Here is a 20,928-nt window from a genome sequence, read left to right as displayed (position 1 = left end):
GCAGTGCACGACGGGAATCGTAGTCCATTCTGGAGGCACACAAGCCGACGCCACTCCTGCTAAACTATTTACCCACAATGCTCTTTGCCCCTCCTCTGGTCCCCGCGGCGTCTGGGATCATAGTTAACTTGGTAGTTTCCCTCCTTGCTGAAAGCATCGCTAGGCCCTTGTAACAAGGCACCTGCGTTGAGGCCAGGGTTTGACGCTTGGTAGAATCGTGAGAACAGACAAGCCTCGGGTAACGAAAAAGTGACTTTATGGAAGAGAGTACAAACAATAGCTTAGCATTTAACAGACCTTAAAAATTTTTGGGGGGTGGGCGTGCATGCGAACATGTGTATGCGTGTGTGTTGGGAGGAATGTAGGGGTTGTCTCTCTGCCCCTTAGATAGGACTTCTCTGTAGATGCACTGAGGTATAGGAACAGTGCTCTAGTCTGGCTGGCAACCTTAGATGTCTGCAACTGACTCCCTGGGCTGCTTTATTTTTTTAAGTCAGGTGATCTCAGAGGGCTCTGAGTCTGGTTTTATGTTTTTATTAGGCCCTATCTATTCCTTGGGAATTCTGAGGGAAGGTGTGTTGGTTGAAGTGGTCTATGTTCTTGGGAAAGTTCTATTAGTTAAAACATAAATGGGATTTCCCCTAGGGCTGGAAAAGTGGCAACAGGGACAAAAAAACCAAGGGCAGGAACTCCTGACTTATGTTGCTTCCTTAGGCTCAGGTTTCTGGCAGGTAGGGCCAGCCCACCCCAAGTAACAACGGCATCTGAAGGACTTCCAGGCTCCAAGACTACCATCTGGCTTCACATGCAGAAAGGCTTTCGTTTGTCCTGGGTCTCTCCGGGCACAGCGACCATGGCCGTGGCATCGTTGGTGACTGCAGGCCATGGCAGCCTTTGTCACATTGATCACATAGGGGCCTAAAGTGCTCACTAGGTAGTCGTGGAGACGCCAGCATTCCTCCTGAGGAGAGAAGAGATGTCATTGCTCCTTCTCCATGACTTGACATAGCTTCTCCCTTAACTTAGGACTACAGCGTGCGCATGAGGAAGGGGCAGTGCTCACCTCAGAGCTGGAGAAACTCAGGTCTCCCCAGAGCACCACTCCGGCTGCTCCCAGCGCTGCACTCACACCAATGGTCCTCACCAGGTCATCCTGGAGTCAGAGAACTACTGAGCCAAAGCTGGACTGCCCAGATCCCCCAGAGCCCAACGTCACCATGGTACCGTTTGGTTTACTTCTCTGACTCTGCCTCTAGAGTAGGGCTCTTTTGACAGAGCTTCTAAGTACTTCCCCGTACCTCCAGAGAATGACTGTCCTTAGACCAGATACCCAAAGGCTGGACTCTGTCTAATCCATTGAGATCTCCCAGCACATAGTCATGCCTTCCTACCCCAGGATGGGATCTTTTGTTTGTTTTGTTGTTTTTGACACAGGGTCTCATTATATAGCTCCAACTATCCTAGAACTCATTCTGTAGGCCAGGCTGGCCTCAGACTCAGAGATCTGCCCCCTGAGTGCTGGGATTAAAGGTGTGTGCCCCCACTGCCCAGCAGGCTAGGATCTTTTTTAAACCCTAGGTCATGACCACCTTCCCACTTCCCTTAGGCAAGATCTCCTCTTCGGCTTCCTAGGACAGGGCCGTGTCTCTGGACTAACCCCTAACCCTCCGCTTTTACTTACCAGAGACAAGAATTTCCCAGAGCTCCGGCTTGTGAGGCGAGCATAGGCCAGAACAGGTAAAGGGTGTGTGTGGCCAACCAGGGCTACTCGGAAGGCCTCCTCCAGGCGGTGTCGGACAAAGGCCTGCTGGTAGGCGGCTGGCAGTCTGGGTGGGAGGTAGATGCTTGGGTAGATAGCACTAGAGGCAGCCCAGAGCCAGTGCAGTTGGTTGTTCCTGGTAATGGTGGCTGCATGGCAGTGGCCTGTATAGTTGGCAGCCATATTATGCCAGCCATTGCCACAGGCTGGGTATCGATAAAAGCCCCAGAGCCCGTGTGGGCGAAGTGTGCGGCCCAGATGCAGTGTCTGTTCCATCAGTGCACGCGCAGCCTGCTCAAAGCCAGTATGGGCTTTATGGAGCTGGTCCTGGGGGCCCAGGTCAGGGAACACCCGCTGTGCCCAAGCCCAGGAGGCTGCCTGGTAGACTTGGCGATGGGGACCCCAGTTCCCAGACCAAAGTGGGTACCACTCTTCCCAGTCCAGCACTGCCAAGCCAGCAAAGCTAGACCCTAGGCTATGGAGGATCTGGTGGGCAGCTTGTGCCAAATGGCGGTCTAGTGATACAGCCTGAGGGATACCCCCATTGTGGGCTGTGCCTCTAGGTCCAAAATAAGGATAGAGACCAAACTGGTTCTTGTAGAAGATGGTGATGTTTTGGCCGTGAAAATGCTGGCCATGGTTGGCCACGATGCTGAGGGTACTAAGTGGTAGGTGCACACCAAAGTGGGCCTCACATCGTGCTGAGGGTACATTCCACAGCACAGAAAAGGGACGCTCAGGAACCTGCCGCAAAGGCTGGCCAAACACCAAGCATAGGGCTACCCCCACCACCAGGGTTAGGCCTAGCTGCATGGTCATGCCACAAAGATGGAAACCTGCAGGAAAGAGGGGGGATGAGCTTAGAGTCCGTGGTCAAGGCCACGCCTTTGCATAGCAAGGAAAGCAGGGAAAGCTTCCCAAATTCTTCCCCTCAGGGAAAGGGGCAGGGCTGGGGTTAAACATGGTTCCCAATTGGCCATACCCCAAGCATCCTGGGCTGCTCCCCCCAGTGTTCTCCATCTCTGGTAAGGCACCATCATGTTCTCTGAGGCCTCCCCAACTCACGGCTGTCACACGTCCCCTTCCTTCCCCTGCCCATCTTGTCTCTGCCTCAAGAACACTCAGTGCTTGCCTTCTTGCTTCCCTGGCTTAATTCCCATTCGGCAGGTCTCTAACATTACCTACCTACCAGATTCTGGGGGAAGTGAGGGCACTTGGGCTCCCAGCATGAGACCTGCTACACACCCCCAACACTTTGTCTACAGATTCCTCTCTGCCTAAGTCCAGTGCAGGGCAAGTGCTTGGTGAACGGTAATGAGTGAGGGTAAGGGAAAGGGAAGGGCCTGGGCCTGGGAGAGGAGGCGGAGTAAAGGACAGATATTACCTCATCAATGACTCAGGCCAAGTTGGATAGTAGGGCTTCTGTAGGAATAGGGAATCTGGGAAGGGGTCTAACAAAATAAATTGTCATAGCCACACCTAATGGAAGCCTTTATTCAGCCACACTAACAGCTCTGAGCTGAAGCTCTGAAGCCACCTCCTGGCCCATTGGTACCCGGGAAACATACACAGGCTAAGGTCGCCCCCAGAGGCTAGGGGGCTAAAGTTTGGCCAGTGGGCTGAGGCTGGGACTGTTCTGGGCAATTCAATGTCCCAGAAAGACAGTGCCTGGCCTTCAGATGTCTTTCTCCATCCAGAATATAGGGCATCCCTTCAGATCTCTGTGTCTTGTCTCTCGCAGGCCTTGAGGAAGGGGCCCTGGTGAAGGAGGGGGTGAGGTGGTTAGAGACTGGGGTAGGGGAGGAGGTGGTGGCAATGGGGGTCCCTTGGAGCTCCTTGGGACAGCTTGGGCAGCTAGGACAGGCCCCTTGCAGGGTGGCTGGGGGCAGGGTGTCTTAGAGAAGGCACGTAGGAAGGTAGTGGGCAGCCGACGGTTGGTGAAGACCAAACCCTGCACAGGTTCGCCCAGGTGGTAGCCCAGATGGGCATAGAAGTACAACTGATCATGAGTCGTGAGGTGCAGCCGGCGGAAGCCCCGGGCTCGGGCAAAAGTCTCCAAGCCCTCCATGAGGCGACGGCCAAAGCCACGGCCCCTCAGAGCCCGAGCTACCACCACTGTCTCCACTAAGAGGCTGTGGGGCTGGTCCAGTACCCGTGATAACCGGGCATGGCCAACCACAATAGGGGATGCTCCAGGCGTGGGATGAGGGCTCAGCAGCATCAGGCAGAGGGGGAAGGCATCTGAGGACTGGCCCAGGGAGTGGAGACGGGAGGCTCGGCTGCGGGGCCACTGGTCATTGATGAGGTCAGCACACGCACTCAGGAGCTCGGGTCGGCAGTGCACAGGTTCCAGGGTCAGCTCAGCCGGGTTGGGGACTGGGGTCTCCTCTGCCTGGTGTTCAGGATCCAGAGGAAACTCAGCTGGGCCAGGACTGAGGGTCATCTCTGGGGGGCATGTGGAATCCAGGGTCAGCTCAGCTATCCGGGGCCTCGGTGACAGCTCTGGCTGGCGTGCAGGATCCAGGGTTAGCTTGGTCAGGTTGACTCTCAGGGTCAATTCTGGCTGGCATGCAGGATCTAGAGGAAGCTTTGCTGGGCTGGTACTCAGGAGCAGCTCCATCCGGTGCACGGGGTCTATGGGAGGGGCAGCTTGGCTGGGCCAGGGCTCAGAGGCCCCTCTTGCCTAGAGGTAGGATCCAGGCTCAGCTGAGTCAGGCAGGAAGACTAGGTCACTTCCTGTTAGGTTGCAGGTGCCTCATTGCCAGGCTGGAGGGTTAGGCCACAGTCCCCAGGCAGTGGCCTCTCCTCACACACACACACGGTTCACCTCCTGTGGATACAGCCGTGCCAGGCTGTGTCAGGAGGACGGGCTTGGGGCCGGGAAGGAGGACTGGTAGAAAGGGACATGCATCTGGGAACTGGGGGTGGTGTGCTCCACCTTGTCCTGCATGCACTGGAAAGGACAGGCGTCCTACCCAACACTGGAGGGGAGGCTGCGCTGGAACCCAGAAGTTCTGGCTACAAATGCTCTAAGTGCCTTTACAGCAGCTCACTGTGCCAGGCTAGCCCACCTAACCCACCTGCTGGGTCCCCCCTCCCCACCTCTGTCTCTCCAGGGTTTGCAGCCTATGCTTGCCTCAAAGTGATCCGACTGCCTCAGCCTCCTAAGCCCTAGGGTCACAGGCATCAGCCATCACCACGAGGAGCAGCCTGTCTTATCTTTAGTAGTCCATGACTGTAGCTGGCTAGCCTTGGCAGAGGGTGAACTGGACATCATACCTCTAGTTTGCTTCCCCTTGAGTTTTCTCTTTCAGAAGAAAGACCACTCCCAGGAGCTGCCCCGTCCCTCCTTCTCCCTACACGCCAGCCCTCCTCTAGCTGATCCAGCCATGCCTGTATCAAGTGGACGCTGGGACCCAGACACACACCCAGACAGGCTCAGCCTCCCCCCACCCCCACTGCCTTCCTTTCCCGTAGAACAGAGCTTATGTCCCTCCTCTCCAGTTCTGTTCAGTTCAGGACACTTGGGCACACACCCAACTGTCCTTATGTCTGGTACCCTGATAGCATCAGCATGGAGCTTGGCCCATCACACAGAATGTGGCTTTTGCAAGCCTGCTTGCCTCTGGCCTGAGTTTCACAGTTACCCCCCTGATAAGGACCATGGCTTCCTTCCTAAATCTACAGGTGTCCAACGGCCACCAGGCTGGGGATCCAGGCCTCCATGCCTAAAACCTCATTGTTTACCCACCGTATTTTAGGTTCTGCTGGAAGGAGGGGCCATGGAGGGGCTGTGTTGGGGAATTTCTTGTACTGGGTGGGCAGCTGAGTCCCACTATACTCCTTTGTTCCATCCAGTTCCCCCTAACCCTTCCCAACTTCCCCCAAGCCCGAGGACAGGCAGCTCTCACCCGGCACACAAACCCCACACGCTGGGCTGTAACCGGAGCCCCTTACCTGCAGCGGGTCAGCTCGGTAGCAGCACTCCCTCCCAGCTCCCAGGCTGTTAAGTAAGGTCTGGAAGGAGGAACCTCAGGGTCCGCCCCTAGCCCAAAGCCCCAGGGTTCCCCAAACTGGCTTAACCCCTTCATTGCGGGGCTGTAGGTGGAGCGAAGCCCCGGGTATTCAGAGAGGATCTGTACCTGCCCCTTATGGGACACAGGCCATGGATAGATATCTTTTGGGAGTGGGGGTTTTGAAAGCTTGATTATGGGTGGGTGTGGCTCAGCATGCTCTTGGAGGGAAGGGCCAACGTTGGTAAGGCTTGTGGGGCGACACGGTCACTGGGGGACGACAGACGCGGGGAGGATAGATGGACAATGTGTGAGAGGGAGGGTGATACTGACATGTTAAAGCCGAGTTCCGGGATGGTCCGCGTCCAGCCTGCGCACGGTTTGGTATCTCGCTGTCTCTGGCTCGGATTCCTCGGTGTGCCTATGCTGGTCCCAGCAGTACGGAGGACTTACAGCAATCTTCGCAGGCCTAAGTCCTCCGTGCCCGGAATGTCTCCACCTAGACACCCCCCCGCCCCTGGTTCTGAGCGTCACAACAGAACTTAAAGCAGGCCCATTCGGTCCCCCGGCTTCCTCGCTTCCGGCGGCGACTGGGCCTGAAGCTTCCTGCCGATGGCTCCGCCTCCTCTTGGCTCGGCCCCCCTGCAGGCCCTGCCTCTGACTACTAGCAGCTTCTCTGGGTTTGGCTTTTCCTGCACCTTTCACCTCCCCAGGCTCAAAGAAATGGGAATTTCGTTTTGGCTCCGCTCTGGTAGCATCTCTAGCCCTAGTGCATCAATGGAACTTCCTTTTGATCATGGGAAGCAGCGGTCTTTAGACAACATACTTGGGTGGAAGAAACCAGCCTTTCCAGTGTTCTCTGGGTTCTGAGACCTGCGTATTTTAGGAGTTAATTAAACAGCTAAGTAAAATATGACAGTTTTGTTTGCTGGGTTGAGCAGTGCTAGTTAGTATCTCTCAGCAGATTTCAGGGATCCTGTAGAGTGGTGTTATTGTGTTTTCCCAGCTCATGTAGGGCACCATCAACACACAGTAGGTATGTAAGGTTCTATCTTTGGAGCCCGATAGCCTAGATTTCAATATGCATCTCTTGGTTTTGTTTGTTTGTTTTGTTTTGAGACAGTCTCTCTATGTAGTCCTGGTTGTCCTGCAGCTCAGTATGTAGACCAGGATGGCCGTGAACTCACAGAGACTCCTGCCTCTGCCTCCGAGTGCTGGGATTACAGGTGTGTATCATGATGCCTGGCTTTGCTTGTCTCTTCTCCTCCTCCTCCTCCTCCTCCTCCTTCTTTTTTTTTTTTTTTTTTTTTTTTTTTTTGGTTTTTCGAGACAGGGTTTCTCTGTGGCTTTGGAGGCTGTCCTGGAACTAGCTCTTGTAGACCAGGCTGGCCTCGAACTCACAGAGATCCGTCTGCCTCTGCCTCCCAAGTGCTGGGATTAAAGGCGTGCGCCACCAATGCCCGGCTTCTTTTTGGTTTTTCGAGACAGGGTTTCTCTGTATTGCTTTCGAGGCTGTCCTGGCACTAGCTCTTATAGACCAGGCTGGCCTCGAACTCACAGAGATCTGCCTGCCTCTGCCTCCCGAGTGCTGGGATTAAAGGCATGTGTCACCAACACTCCGAGAGCTTGTCTCTTCTTGCTGGACAACATTGGACAAAAAGTACTCACCCTCAGCGGTTAGGAATATAGCTTAGTGATAGAGCATTTGCCTAGCGGGTGTGAGGTACTAAGTTCAATTTCCAGCACAGCAAAAAATAAGTAAATAAAAAGTATTCACTTGCCTTTAGTCCTAGCACTTGGGAGGCAGAGGCAGGTGATCTCTGTGAGCCCGAGACCAGCCTGGTCTACAAGAGCTAGTTCCAGGACAGCCTCCAAAGCCACAGAGAAATCTTGTCTCAAAAAACAAACAAACAAACAAAAAAAAAACCATGAAAACAAAAACACAAAGTATTTAATCAGCCAGTCGGGGGTGGTGTACACCTTTAATTTCAGTACTTGGGAGGCAGAGGCAGGTGGATCTCTGAGTTCAAAGCCAGCCTGGTCTACAGAGCGAGTTCCAGGACAGGCTCTGAAGCAATTCAGAGAAACCCTGTCTCAAAACAAAAACAAAAACAAGCAAAAAAAAGTGTTCACTCCTCCTGTATGTCTTGAATTGTGAAGAGTCCATTTCTAGTGCTTACTTAGCACAAGGCTTGGCACAGAGCAGACATAGGACAAATGTCAGCTTTGTCACTGCTGACTCATAGGTTCTGAAGGACTTGCCTATGATCCTGCCAAGTAGGTCCTTATAGGCACAGAATTGATAGTGCCTGCTCTTAACTCTGATTCACCAAGTGACTGTCCCTGTGAGCGTGCCTGTGTGCACATGACTATGACAGTGGTTGAGCATGCTCCTGACTGTGACTTGTGTGCGTGTGACTGTATCTGAGGAAGTCGCAGGTGGGCCCAGGGTATGTTAGCTGTTCAGTGTGCAGTCTGGTTACAGCTAATACTGTATATCTCGCTTCTCACACCGCTTCCCACGCCACCCACTGTAGCAGCGACACTTGAATTCCATAGCCATCTGTGCCTGATCCCTAAGGGAGAGGGAGCCCTTGAGGCTGGGGGGCCTGCCATCTTGTGTTAGCTCAATGGAAAAACTGGCAGGGTTGAGAGTGAGCAGAGCCTCGGGGTGACTGGGACGGCGGGCACAGCGGCCATGGCCGGAACATAGAGCATCGCTGCAGAGGAGAGCCGCACTGGTCACGTTCAGGATGAAAGGCCCAAGTGTGGAATCCACATACTCTTTAATGATCCGGCAGGACTCCTGAGTGCGAAGGAGCGTGTAAGTGACTGTAGCCTTGTCTGAACCCTCTTAGTCCTTACTTACCCTTACAGGTAAGCCGTATTTACGTTTGCTCAGTCAGGACGCCAGGGTACAAAGAGGAGATTAGTCTCTAGTCTCTCCTCATCCCTAGCCCTCCTCCCAGGCCTCCGCTTACCTTAGTCGAAGTATTTTCTGAGCTCACCCAGACCACCACTCCTGCTGCTCCCTGAGCTGCACTCTCCCCGATGCTGTGCTCCAGCTCCTCCTGGGAAGTAGATTGCATAGCCCTGTGGATGCTATTGTCCTTCCTGCCAGTGGGAACCGGACATCACTGGACGGGACAAATAATCTGTAACCAGCACTGTTGTAATCCAGGCAAACGGGGCCCTGCCTCTCACCCACCTGCACGTGGTAGGTGTTTGTACCCTGGATCTTTTATTTTTGAGACAGGGTTTCTCTGTGCACTTTGTAGACCAGGCTGGCTAAGAACTCTCAGAGATGTGCCTGCCTCTGCCTCCTGAGTGCTGGACTAAAGACGTGCGCCACCATGGCCCGACTGTACCCTGGTCTTTAAAAGTGGGCTCTACCCACTTCTCTTTTTCCTACTATTTCTCTGGAGGACAGACAGGACCTTTTTCTGTCCCCCCCTTTTTCTCCTCTGTCCTGTGGCTGGTCTCTTTACCTTATTTTCTTACCTCCCCCTTACTAAAACTTTCTTTTTTTTTTTTTTTTTGGTTTTTTGAGACAGGGTTTCTCTGTAGCTTTGGAGGCTCTAAAACTTTCAATACGAGTTACATCTACAGGTCTCTGTTTCTCTGTCTACCCGCCATCCAGTCCATCACCTGCCCCAGGGTGGAGATCCTCTCAGTCCCAGCCTAGGACCAGGGACCTGCCACCTGTGGTCCCAACCCATTATTCTTTTTTTTTTTTTTTCCGAGACAGGGTTTCTCTGTGGCTTTGGAGGTTGTCCTGGAACTAGCTCTTGTAGACCAGGCTGGCCTCGAACTCACAGAGATCCACCTGCCTCTGCCTCCCAAGTGCTGGCCAACCCATTATTCTTTACTCCTAACATTCACCTGAAGCATGTGTTGATGGTCAGGGTAAGCATGTTCTCTGTCTAGCCTGTAATTAGATGGGAACTAATTTTTCCATTAAATTCTGAGTCGCCCATGCTTCTCACAGAACTTGGCACAAAGTAGATGCCCCATGTATGTGGTAATGAATGAACAAAGTACTGGGGTATTTAAGTCAGTAGCTAAGCATTTGTACAAGGCCGAGTTTGATTCCCAAAACCCCTCCCCCGATCAAAAAAAAGTACCCTGAAGCTATGTGGACTCAATGTTTGAACCTGTTGCCTTATTACCTAACAAGGAAGGCTGACAAGGTAGACAAGGTCACAGAGGACTCACCAGGGGCAGAAGATGATTTGTCAATTCATAGAAGATCTGTGCATAGGGCAGGATGGGCACACTGGGGTCTCTGGAAGCTGCAGCTACACGGAATGCCTCTTGTACACGGTGTCGAACATAGAGCTGAGCCTTCCCTGTTGTGCCCATGAGTGCCGCAGGCAGGTAAACACTGGGATAGAGAGCGTAGCTCTGGTTCCACAGCCACTCTAGCTGGTCGTTCTGGTCGCGGATGTTTAGTGAGCACTGGCCTGTGTAATTGGGACTTAGGAAGTCGTGGTTGTAGCAGTCAGGGAAGCCATAGTAACCCCAGAGGCCACTAGGACGCAGGACCTGCCCCAGCTGGAGGGTGCCTGCCATCCAGGCCTGTGCAGCTTCCTGGAACTGGCGCTGGGCTACGGCCTCCACTAACGTTTCCGGCCAGTCAGGGTGCTCTGCCTGAACCAGTGCCACTGAGCGCTGTCGATAGATGTCCTTGCTGTCCCAATTGAAGGCCCATCGTGGGCGCCATGCCTCCCAGTCAATGACTGCCAGTCCCGAGAAGTCAGGCTCGGGCATGACAGCCTCGATGTCCTGGTACGTGCAAGCCAGGTGGGTAACCAGGCTGGCATTCTGGGGCAGGCCACCAAATACGGGTTCCCCGGTGGAGGTGTAGTAGGGATAGGTGCCCAGCTGCCAGCTGTAGAAAATGGTCATGTTAGGGCCTCGGAAGCTCTGCTCCTTGTTGACAGTCACATCGAACACACTGACATCCACATCCACACCGTAACCCTTCAGGCACCAGTAAGTATCTGCATTCCAAACGGTGATGAACGGCTTGTTGGGTGCCGTGGACCCTCTGAAGCCTTGGGCCAAGTCGAGCAAGGTCAGGAAGATTGTGTAGAGGTAAAGCAGGTGGGCTGTAGTGGCATGGGGTGGCTCTGGGGGAACCTGGCCGAGGGAAGCAGAGTTCAAGGTATGCATCAAACTTTTTTTTTTTTTTTTTCCGAGACAGGGTTTCTCTGTATTGTTTTGGAGGCTGTCCTGTCCTGGAACTCACTCTTGTAGACCAGGCTGGCCTCGAACTTACAGAGATCCACCTGCCTCTGCCTCCCGAGTGCTGGGATTAAAGGCATTGCTGGGATTAAAGGCGGGTATCAAACTTTCTGAACCCTGCTTGAAGTAGGGTTCCTCGGAATTTTGTCCCTGCTGTGATTTTAGTTGAACATTGATCTGCAGGGCTCATCAAGGTCAGAGAGCAGAGGGGAGGCTTGGAAAGGAGCATTGCCACGAAAGTTTCACACGAGTCTCCTCTTTGGCCAGGACCCTGCCATCTGCTTCCCCCAAGCTTTGTCTTGGCCTCATCTTACCCACCCTTCCCCCCCAAGGGTCAGAGGAAGTGTCACATTTGTCCTAAAAGGGGAGCTGAGCCTCAGCCCCGGGCCGACCTGGTGAGTAAGGGAGGCCATTATGTTTCTTTAGCCAGAAATCCTGGCAGCCGTTGGGGAAAGGGATGCTCAACGACCAAGAGCCCAGCCCTGGAAACCCGCCGGCTGCCCACTTGTCCCTGCTGACCTCAGGACTGAAGGACTTCATTCTCCAGATTTCCTGGCCACGCTGTGTAAGTGCAAGCATGGCTTGGCTGAACTCTGTCCCGCAAACGGCCCAAGTCCCGGCAACTTTGAGAAGCTGCTGCTGTGGCTGCTGCAGCTGCTGCTCCGGGGAAATTCTGAGCTTTTGTAGCCACCCCGCCCAGTTGATAGGCTGGTCTTGGCACAGGGTGGGACTGGACTAGCTGCAGCCCCTCCCACCCAGACAGCACTTGGGGAGGGCTTCGTGTACTTGCTGGGGCTGAGGCAGACATAACCAACAGGTCAAGCAAATGTGTGGTCCTGGAGGACTTCACACTTAGAGCATTTTGTCTGACATTTCAGGCTCCAGGCACTTTTGCTTTTGTGGGTCCCTTCCTCATTAAAACACATGTTTTTGTGTTGTCCCTCTCTCCCTACCTCTCTTCTCCCTTCTCCCTTCTTCCCCCCTCCTTTCTCTGTGAGTGCTGGGACTAGGACCCAGGGCTTCATGCTTGCTAGCCAAATGCTCCATCACTGAGCTATATCCCTAGCCCTTCAAAATGGCATTTTAAAATATAAGAAGGCCTAGTGTGCTAGCTCAGCCAGTAGAAACACCTGTAGCCACGCCTGATCCTGGGACACACTTGGTAAAACTATTGTGTCCAGACATACTGGTCAAGTAAATGCATGATCCCCGAGGACTATGTGCTTATTATAGGGTGCTTTCTCTGCACCACTGTGACAAGTGGTGTCTTCTGACTGCTACCCAAGCACCATGGCATGCACATGCCCATGTGTAAGTACAAGTAAATGCAAAATGCTGACTAAAAAACAGTGAAGAACAATGGAGAAATACACCACATACGCACACATATAATACACATGTATGTACACAAGTCAAACAAAACATTTTTGTGGGTTCCTAGAAGTATGGTTGGTGGCTCTAAGCCCTGCCTGCCAGCCATGTCTAATGGGTAATCTGTCTCTGTTTCTGGGAGGTTGTGCGTTCATGAAGTTGAGGTGTGTCATCACCCTTTGTATAATCTGGGTCAGTGACTGTGTCTTTGTGAAGCTCTAGGTGGTAACTGGGTGACTGCCCAAATTCTCAGGGGTTTATACATACAAGCATACAAGTGTGGGGACTCGGTGCCTGGGACCATGTGTGAGAGGTCACAGGAATGGGCAGGGGTCTGTTAGTGAGTCACGCATAAATAATGCAATGTGTGTTCATGCGTTTGTAGTTTCACTAGTTCACTGAGTCATAGACTGGCTACTGAGATCTGCTAGGTGTCAGGCCCAGGCTTGCCTGCAAGGGTTGGGAAAGTAAGGGAAGAGAGGACACGGCCCTGCCCAGGGTGAAATGCTGTCTGGGCCGCAGCTGTGCTGGTCCTGAACCACTGAACTTCTTACTTGGTGACCACTGAGCACCGGCATTCACAGTAGGACTACCATATGGGACTTGTGTTTCTACCTGGGCATGCTTAGGGTCTTTGAACAGCCCCATCTTCCTACCCTGACCTTTCCCTACCCCTGCAGTTCTGGTTATCTTTGGTGTGACTTGACTTCGAGACAGGGTTTCTCTGTAGCTTTAAAGCCTGTCCTAGAACTCACTCAGTAGACCAGGGTGGTCTCGAACTCACAGAGATCCGCCTGCCTCTGCCTCCCTAGTGCTGGGATTAAAGGCGTGGGCCACCACCTCCTGGCTGTGGCTTGACTTTTTCAGATAGGGTTCTGACGGCAGACCAAAGAGATGATTCTAAGTGTAAGTGTAGTGTGATGAATCAATGAGTGTTTTTTTTTGGGGGGGGGGGGTTTCGAGACAGGGTTTCTCTGTATTGTTTTGGAGGCTGTCCTGGAACTCACTTGGTAGACCAGGCTGGTCTCGAACTCACAGTGATCCGCCTGTCTCTGCCTCCCGAGTGCTGGGATTAAAGGCATGCGCCACCAATGCCCGGCCAATGAGTGTTTTTTGTTTTTGCTTTTTTGGTTACATTACAGGAAGAACATGAGTGCCTCCTTACAGAAGCAGCATGGTGACTCAAAGGCACAATACACAAAAGCTGTTTCCTTGAAATAGCTTGTTAACTTGTAGGTAGTGTTGCTCTCCAGCAATTATTTACTGCTTTTTTTTGTTTGTTTGTTTTTTTTTGTTTTTTTTCGAGACAGGGTTTCTCTGTGGCTTTGGAGGCTGTCCTGGAACTCACTTTGTAGACCAGGCTGGCCTCGAACTCACAGAGATCCACCTGCCTCTGCCTCCCGAGTGCTGGGATTAAAGGCGTGCGCCACCAACGCCCGGCCAAATTTTTTTTTTGAGACAGGGTTTCTCTTTGAAACAGTCCTGGCTGTCCTAGAACTCACTCTGTAGACCATGCTGTCTTGAACTTAGAGATTCACCTGTCTCTGCCTCCCAAGTGCTGGGACTAAAGGTGTGGGCCACCACCAGCAGGCTCCTCTTTTAAGATTATACCTGAGCTGTATCCATATATATAGAGAGAGATGTGAGCTATACCCATATAGTTCAGGTTGGCCTCTTAGCCAAGGCTGGGTGTGAATCCCTCATCTTCCTGCCTCTACCTCCCAAGTTAGGGATTGCAATAGGCACACATCACCATCTGGTTCCTCCACATTCCTTTCACATCTCAACATGGTTGCTGGCTGCTCTCACTCTCTGGTTCTTATGAGGGAACTCAGGACCTAGTGCTAGCTAATCATGGGAACACTTGTAGAGCCACTGTGTTTCTTGAGGACAGGGCTGAAAGGGTGAGTCATCACTTGACACTCTAGTGGGTCTGAAGGAGGAATGATGGAGGCTAACACCTGTCTTAGGAAGGCCTAATAAAGCAGCTCAGAGTTGCTCCAACTACCCTGGCTGCTATTTCTGGACTAATGGAAGTTTCTGGACACACACACACACACACACACACACACACACACACACACACACACACACACGGTGCTGGTGATCAGATGATCAACCCCAGGGCTTTCACACATGCCAGGCAAGTGTTTTATTACTGAGCACACACACACACACACACACACACACACATTCGTGATCTGGCTCCAAAGCTGACCTTTGAGGATAATCCTTCTTCCCAGATCAGGATTGTTCCCAACAGCACCTACATAGTAACAGGGACTGATGCTAAAGATTGACATTATCAATCCTCTGCCAGTCTCCCTCCCAGACCCAAGAGAAGGTTGTGACTCAGATGGCAGGAGCAGCATATGACAGGAGTCCACTCTCCTGGGAGCAGAAATGCCCTGTCTGTAGGAACATCCGGGAAGATTAGGCACCACTTCCCCTTTCTCCGAGTGTAGTTGAGGTAAGAAAGCTGGCCCGGGCCCAGCCTGGGATCTTGGAAAGGTGGCAGATACGCTGTTAGCTTTGTCAGTCACACAGGGGTGGGCCCAACCCCACTCCAAACAAGATCAAGTGAAACTGGCATTAGAGTGTGAATCCTACTCGAGTGGGTCCTGCCCCAGCACAACTGCTGAGTGGACAGCTCTGCCCTCCTAGGCCTCAGTGAACACACAGGCGAGGAAGTCAAAGAGCTGAGCCTAACTCACAGACAACCCTGGGCTCCCTTGCACACTCTAGCCTGGAAGCAGAAAAACCAAGCACAGAAGCTTTTTTATATTTAATTTACAAAAGAGACCCCAAAATTATAAACTATCCAGGAGCAGTGGAGTAGAGTCAGGCCTTCCCTGGCCTAGCCGTATCCTCCCTTCTTCTCCGGCAAGATGAGGGGCTTCTCAGGGGATTTTTCTCTCCCCCTTAGAACAGGGGGGGTGACAGCTGGTATGGATGCCTCCTAGGCATCCTGGGGGGGCTCTGCCCAAGCCAGATTCATTTGTTTACCCCCAACAGGCTCCTCACGCCCAGATCCTTGTGCCAGAGGTCAGCTGGACTGATATCCCAGGCGGGGAGACCCCCTTATAAGGTCCAGGTAAGGATCATGGCTACCAATGCCAGCAGACTGAAGAGGTGGGGTCCAGCCCAGGCTCTACTGGCACTTCCAGCTGCCCGCTTAAGGTCCCATTGGCATTGCTCGCCACCCCAGCCTAAGTAGCATTGGCAGCGAAAGTGCGTCTGCAGGTAGTTGAGGTCGGCATCGCTGAGCTTTCCCTCAGGTCGGAGCTGGGGTTCATTAGGTGTGCGGCCAGGCACCAGGCGGAAGCTGCTGGCACTGAGGTGCAAGAAGGTATCGGCGCTGGGGTCGCGGCGCACACAGCGCCCATGGCCGTTGCACTGGGTCCAACTGCAGTACTGCGTGGCCCAGGACACATTGACTACGTAGGGGACCAGCCACTGTGTTAGGTAATTCTTGAGGTACTGGCAGGTCTCCTGGAGGAAGAGGCCAAGGTTAACAGGTGAGCATCTGATGTTAGCTGCTTCAGCCCAAAGCCCTGACAGAAACCATCTACACTATGGTGAGAGCACCTCTTTCTTTCTGCAGTGGTGGAGTTGGAATCCTAGACTAGGCAAGTGCTCTACTGGAACCTCATCCTTGGCACACTTACTTGTATACATATATACATATCATATACACAGTTCCTGAGCCCTTACAGTTGTCCCTAGTGAGGAGTGGGGTGGAGACAGACTGGAACCCAGCTGTGTGGATGAGGAAGGGTGGAACTCCAGCTGTTCGGGACAGCATTTCCTCTTTCTGGACACAGGGTGGGGGTGCCCTTCTCTGTTGGGTTCAGGGACAAAGCCTCCATGCTTAGGAGACAGACAAGCTAGACTCAGTGTGTATACCCAGGTGAGCGTGGAAGCCAAAGTATAAATTTCCCCCAGTTATGGCTGGCTGGGGAGGTTTCCCTTACCATACTTGAAGCATACACTGAGTCGCCCCAGAAAATGACACCAGCTGAGCCCAGGGCTGCACTCTCACCGATGGTAGAGATGAGGTCCATCTGTGTGGGAAGGGATGATTACTGAGGAAGACTGACAGCAGACAGGAGAGGAGGGACAGAGCTGTTCTAGCCTGCAGACATAAGCAGCCCTCTCATATGCCTCCAGGCAGGGGCTGCTTGTTCTCCGTGCTTACGCCCGCCCGTCTTCACCCCACTCTGAACTTTTGTCTCCAATGTCAAGAGCGCACATGAGCCCACAGAGTCAAGGGCACACATTCTGTCCCCAAAGCTGGAATGACGGCTTTAACTGTGCACTTTTCATGGCCTCTCTAGAGGCGCTGGGCTAACTCTCAGCATCTCTGGGCCTCAGTCTTATCTACAGAATGGGGATGACATCACCCTTCCAAAGGCTAAGAGACGTGGACTAGGCAGTAAACTATAGTTCTTGTGATAACCCAAGCATGCGGGGTTCCTGGAGGGAGGAAGAAGGCAAGACCCGGGAACACATACCTGGCTGAGTCCCGTGAGTCCCCGGGTGTATGTGGGGCGTGTGAAGACATACACGGGGAGAGCATGGTTTGCATGGTGGGTGTGGGCTACGCGCAGGGCCTCCTGCACACGGAAACTGACAAAGTTGCGGCTGTGTGCGGAGGAAGCCAGTGTCTCGTCCAGGTACACAGAGGGAAAGAGAGCTGTGCTCTCGGCCCAGAGCCAGGCCAGCTGGTCGTTGCGCGCCACCTCCACATCGGGACAGCGGCCTGTGTAGCTCTCCCAGTTCTGTACATAGTCATGGTTATAGCAGTCAGGAAAGAGGTAGAAGCCCCAGAGGTGCTGAGGTCTGACTGCCTTGACATAGCGTAGTGTATTCAACATGAACTGCCGAGCAGCAAACTCGAACTCGTATTGTGCCTGTTTCACGATTCGGTCTGACGGCCAGTCAGGGTGTCGGCTGGCCACCAGCTGGCGTGAAGACTGCCGGTACACATCCTTCTCCTGCCAGTTTCGCACCCATACGGGCCTCCATTCTTCCCAGTCAATGACCGCCAGCCCCCCAGGCTCCTGGGTGTGAATGTAGCGCTCCACAGACTCCTTCAGCATGGGCAGGTGTGCACAGAGGCTACCGTTCTGAGGCACACCACCGTGCACAGACATCCCAGCTGCATCAAAACGTGGGTACAGGCCTAGACGGTCGTAGTAGAAGGTGGTGATATTCTGGTTGACAAAACCCTCATTAGGTGAGGCCTCCACATCGAAGGCCCTGAGGTCCAGTGGCACTTTGTGGCGTGGGGCACATTCTTGCGTGGGCACGTTCCATGCTACCACAAAGGGTCTGCCAGTGAAGATGGGTGGCACTGTGGGCTTAAGTTCCACGGCCCATGCTACCTCCAGCGCCAGGGCCAGTGTGATGATGGGACCCAGTCCTGCCCGCATGCTGGGGGCTACGGGAAGTGTCACCTGCCTGGTAGCAGCTCAGGAACTGAAGGAAGTGTGGGGAGAGAACAAATGAGTCTAGAGAATTCCAGAGATGTGCACCTCAATCCCACCCACACCTCGAAAACCTACACTGCTGCACACCATGCTGCCGCCTAGGCTGTAAGAGGTTTGAAAGATAGCAGGATACTGAAGGGTAGGCGAGAGACCTCAGGGGCTCTGCCAAAACCACAGAGTTCTTTCTGGAGCTGCCTGTGGCTGGGCAAGAATCTCCTTTAGGTCTGTGTCCCTTCTGAAAACGGGACGAATTACGCTACAGACTCAGGGCCAGAGTCACTTACATGCCTATATACCATACATACAGCACACGGTTCTAGAACACCCCCGACCCGAGCTCCACCCTACAGCCCCCCCCCCAAGAAACTCTTGATTCAGAGAAGGGACAGCATTTGGGTACAATGCATACAGAAGCTGAGAAGCTGTTACAACGCTGCAGAGGAACTGGTATCTGTGCAACATGCTCCGCAGAAGGGTGAGGCTGTCAGAATTTCATCTCGGGCACCGACACAGTCCTTGGCTTGGAGTAGGCGCCCCGGGGACAAAGAGGCAGCGGACTCGGCACCGCCGTGCTCGCTGATCTGCCCTTCCCACCACAGCCACGGAGAATCTGTGCGAGCCCTCGCGACCGCCCTACAGTCTCACCTCCTGGCATAAGGGGTTCCGAGTGGAGGGTATCCCTCCTGGTCTTTGTGCGGGACCCCGCCCCCGCCCCGCACGTGGGGCCAGAGTTCCCCGGGTGGGGGTGGGGTTCCTGGGTCATTTATGAAGGCGCCCCTAGAGATTCAGAGCCCAGCTCACAGGGAGAGAGTCACCAGGCTTGCAACGCCCGCCCTCACCTCGCACCAGGCGCCACCAGGACCCACGCCAGGTCCGCCGCCATCCTGATACCAGCCGGCCTGCTCCGGCCCTTCGCCCAAGAACTGCCCCAGCTCGAGCCTCTGCTGGCTCCGCCCCGAGGCCCGCGGGCCCTTTAAGAATCTAGCCTCGGAGGTGGGCCGACGGGAGGATTTGCGGCCTTGCGGGGAGGGTGTGTTCGCCTTCCTTTCTTCCAGTGCTGCGTTTCGAGTTCGAGGACCACCAGATCTTCTGCAGAGGAACATAGTCATCTATCTGAGATGTAATACCTCTTGGACTCGGGATTCCCGCTAGAGTCTCCGCCGCGAGAGCCAACCAGCCTGAGCTAGTACCCCCACAGTCTGTCGCCAGTGGAACAATCCACTCTTTGCAGCCGGCCTCTTAAAGGGCTAGAACACTAGATTGGGCGGGCGGGCGGGCGCTGAGGGGTGGTGGTGGCATGTGTGCAATAAAGGCTTATGACCGAGGCCTTGACTGGGGGTAGCTTCGGATTCAATCCCACATGCCTGAATATGGACTCTAGCAGTGTGGGCCCTTTGTATAGTATAAGAGATTTTGACCCGAGTGGATCCAGGGCCTCTTGGGACATTAATGACCCGCCTTCTCGGATCCCAGACTCCCTACGCTAGTTTGCGGTCAGAGGGAAGCCCCGCCCCTTGCCTGCCTAGAGGAGGGGGCCTAGGAAGGCCTCTGAGCCCTCCTCTGGCAAAGAGACGCAGCGGTCGTCCTGGTAACTAGGGGTACGTCGCTGAGTCGCCAGAGGGGCTGCAGTTCAGCCTGGCTTAAGAGGAATGTGGTCTACCCGGATCTACACTAGGGGAGGTCAATCCACTGGATTCTCTTCGGTCCAGTCTTCTGCGACGAGGTGGAGGTGGGAGGGCTGTCCATAGGGGGACTCCCACTCAACTCCAAATAAAGTGCAGTTCACAGAAGTTTCGGGCCGGACTTTGTAGGAAGCAGGCTGCAGTGGCTCCCCAGTGCCTCTAGTCCATATCCGAGCCCTTCTGCCTCTGCAATCCCTTCTGGTAGGGAGTAGGCTTAGAGCTGTTCCGTGGCTCTCAGCTCTGCTCTCCACTGCACGACCCAACTCCCCGAAAGCCGGCATCTACGGCCGGCCGGCCCCTTTCCCGCCCGCACGCCGGGAAGCTAGGAAGCCCCGCTGCAGCAAGCGCATCTACGGCAGGGCCGAGCAGCTTTATGTGGTCTTCTCTGGCCTCACCTGTGTGGGAATCCGTCCGCCCAATAGGTCGGCGGCCTCCCTTCGTCCAGAGGTGAGCTTCTCCAGCCAGGCTACGTGTACCAGCTGCTGCCCTGTCAGCAGCCTGCTGGGATTTGATAAACCCCATGGCCTCCCACCCATTCCCGCCTCCCATCCCTGCCCTTTCTCCTCACTTCCTGCTGCCCCTCTGGGCGGAAAGGGACAGGAACAGGGGCGGGCGGGGAGGAGAGCCCCTTGACCCTGTTTCCCTTGCTGGCTGGTTACTCTTTGCACCCTTCCTCTGAACAGCATCTGCCTCCCAGGAGTTGGGCCAAGTGACAGGAAGGATGTGGGCCTAGGGTCAGGCTCTCATCTCCTTGACGTGTCAATCATCATCAAATCCTGTAGCGAGGGGGCCCAAGTGGCGGTATTCACGGGAGTCACACTATTTGCTGGGTTGTTTAGCTAATGGTCCCCTAGAGCAGATGCCAAAGAAGGAAACCGTCTCACCCATGAGGGGGAAACTTGGGTGGGGTGGGGTCTTCCAGTAGCTGAGTCAATGTTTTCCCATTGAGAGCGGAAGTATCTGAGGTGTGTCAGAGAAGACATGTGACAATGAGCTGATGCCTGTGCCTGTGTGATATGGGAGGGGGGGTGGCAGGGGCTAGGAGGGTCTGTGGAGTAAAGGGCTTCTTACCCATGAGTGTATGAAAGATGCATGTCCCTGTGAGAGAGGGGGCTCACAGTAGGAACCCCATCTGACCTCTCCGGAGGTACAGGCAAATTTGTCTACTCTCAAATCATTCTGAACCAATCACCCCTCAGAACCCAAATGGCTCACCTCCCCAGTGCTAGGGAGTCCCTCTGCTAATAAAAAGCTGTATGGGAGCTGGGTGTCCAGCCTTGGCTGTGGTCCTACCCAGGAGCATCCGTGAACCACTGTGTTGGCTTCATAAGGGACAAAAGTCTAGGAAGCTTTAAGGGTGGGAA

The 20,928-nt window shown here is 54.0% G+C and overlaps 4 protein-coding genes and 1 long non-coding RNA gene across 11 annotated transcripts; 1 reads left to right on the top strand and 4 right to left on the bottom strand.

Moving 5' to 3' along the window:
- Positions 1-85: 85 nt before the first annotated feature.
- LOC121137585 lies at positions 86-1,762 on the top strand. The gene is made up of 3 exons (XR_005874881.1): positions 86-238; positions 1,027-1,220; positions 1,685-1,762. It is a non-coding gene; the product is annotated as an uncharacterized LOC121137585 (long non-coding RNA).
- On the bottom strand, positions 240-6,099 carry Hyal3 (hyaluronidase 3). 2 transcript variants are annotated; one of them, XM_021229967.2, is made up of 4 exons: positions 5,717-6,099; positions 1,682-1,826; positions 1,064-1,153; positions 240-961 (listed from the first exon to the last, which is right to left on the bottom strand). In XM_021229967.2, the coding sequence occupies exons 1-4, from the start codon at positions 5,848-5,850 to the stop codon at positions 698-700; spliced, it is 633 nt and encodes a 210-aa protein (XP_021085626.1). In that variant the 5' UTR covers positions 5,851-6,099; the 3' UTR covers positions 240-697. The 2 variants fall into 2 exon arrangements, with proteins under 2 accessions (XP_021085626.1, XP_021085625.1); XM_021229966.2 differs by having other exon boundaries at positions 1,682-2,595; positions 5,717-5,775.
- Naa80 (N-alpha-acetyltransferase 80, NatH catalytic subunit) lies at positions 3,234-6,244 on the bottom strand. Of its 3 annotated transcripts, none has more exons than XM_040740177.1 (2): positions 6,106-6,244; positions 3,234-4,589 (listed from the first exon to the last, which is right to left on the bottom strand). In XM_040740177.1, exon 2 carries the CDS (start codon positions 4,377-4,379, stop codon positions 3,435-3,437), a length of 945 nt encoding a protein of 314 aa, XP_040596111.1. In that variant the 5' UTR covers positions 4,380-4,589; positions 6,106-6,244; the 3' UTR covers positions 3,234-3,434. The 3 variants fall into 3 exon arrangements, with proteins under 3 accessions (XP_040596111.1, XP_012972552.1, XP_012972553.1); XM_013117098.3 differs by having other exon boundaries at positions 3,234-4,442; XM_013117099.3 differs by having other exon boundaries at positions 3,234-4,393; positions 6,106-6,243.
- Positions 6,245-7,703: 1,459 nt separating this feature from the next.
- Hyal1 (hyaluronidase 1) lies at positions 7,704-11,699 on the bottom strand. The gene is made up of 4 exons (XM_005075067.4): positions 11,539-11,699; positions 9,988-10,914; positions 8,754-8,843; positions 7,704-8,578 (listed from the first exon to the last, which is right to left on the bottom strand). The coding sequence occupies exons 1-4, from the start codon at positions 11,596-11,598 to the stop codon at positions 8,258-8,260; spliced, it is 1,398 nt and encodes a 465-aa protein (XP_005075124.1). The 5' UTR covers positions 11,599-11,699; the 3' UTR covers positions 7,704-8,257.
- Positions 11,700-15,160: 3,461 nt separating this feature from the next.
- Hyal2 (hyaluronidase 2) lies at positions 15,161-20,093 on the bottom strand. 4 transcript variants are annotated; one of them, XM_013116923.3, is made up of 5 exons: positions 19,960-20,093; positions 18,722-18,971; positions 16,905-17,871; positions 16,365-16,454; positions 15,161-15,882 (listed from the first exon to the last, which is right to left on the bottom strand). In XM_013116923.3, the coding sequence occupies exons 3-5, from the start codon at positions 17,823-17,825 to the stop codon at positions 15,472-15,474; spliced, it is 1,422 nt and encodes a 473-aa protein (XP_012972377.1). In that variant the 5' UTR covers positions 17,826-17,871; positions 18,722-18,971; positions 19,960-20,093; the 3' UTR covers positions 15,161-15,471. The 4 variants fall into 4 exon arrangements, with proteins under 4 accessions (XP_012972377.1, XP_012972378.1, XP_005074943.1 ...); XM_013116924.3 differs by lacking the exon at positions 18,722-18,971 and having other exon boundaries at positions 19,960-20,091; XM_005074886.4 differs by lacking the exon at positions 19,960-20,093 and having other exon boundaries at positions 18,722-19,098.
- Between the last annotated feature and the right edge of the window lie 835 nt (positions 20,094-20,928).

Source organism: Mesocricetus auratus, unplaced genomic scaffold (genome assembly GCF_017639785.1).
Source record: "Mesocricetus auratus isolate SY011 unplaced genomic scaffold, BCM_Maur_2.0 Super-Scaffold_100691, whole genome shotgun sequence".
Taxonomy (NCBI): domain Eukaryota; kingdom Metazoa; phylum Chordata; class Mammalia; order Rodentia; family Cricetidae; genus Mesocricetus; species Mesocricetus auratus.
Note: the sequence above shows the minus strand (reverse complement) of the source record. Positions and strands in the feature narration are given on the sequence as shown.

Bases quoted from the DNA above. Each gene is read 5' to 3' on its own strand.
- Hyal1 (XM_005075067.4), bottom strand. From the start codon at position 11,598: ATGCTTGCACTTACACAGCGTGGCCAGGAAATCTGGAGAATGAAGTCC. The intron at 8,844-9,987 runs GTGAGTCCTCTG...TCTACTTCCCAG, and splicing joins CAAATCATCTTCTGCCCCTG to GAGGAGCTGGAGCACAGCAT. The intron at 8,579-8,753 runs GTAAGCGGAGGC...CTTCGCACTCAG, and splicing joins CAGAAAATACTTCGACTAAG to GAGTCCTGCCGGATCATTAA.
- Naa80 (XM_040740177.1), bottom strand. From the start codon at position 4,379: ATGGAGCTGCTCCTGAGTACCAGCCCAGCAAAGCTTCCTCTAGATCCT.
- Hyal3 (XM_021229966.2), bottom strand. From the start codon at position 2,578: ATGACCATGCAGCTAGGCCTAACCCTGGTGGTGGGGGTAGCCCTATGC. The intron at 1,154-1,681 runs GTAAGTAAAAGC...CTCTGACTCCAG, and splicing joins CTGGGAAATTCTTGTCTCTG to GATGACCTGGTGAGGACCAT. The intron at 962-1,063 runs GTGAGCACTGCC...TTCTCTCCTCAG, and splicing joins TGAGTTTCTCCAGCTCTGAG to GAGGAATGCTGGCGTCTCCA.
- Hyal2 (XM_013116923.3), bottom strand. From the start codon at position 17,825: ATGCGGGCAGGACTGGGTCCCATCATCACACTGGCCCTGGCGCTGGAG. The intron at 16,455-16,904 runs GTATGTGTTCCC...CTTCCCACACAG, and splicing joins GACTCACGGGACTCAGCCAG to ATGGACCTCATCTCTACCAT. The intron at 15,883-16,364 runs GTAAGGGAAACC...CTCTTCCTCCAG, and splicing joins CAGTGTATGCTTCAAGTATG to GAGACCTGCCAGTACCTCAA.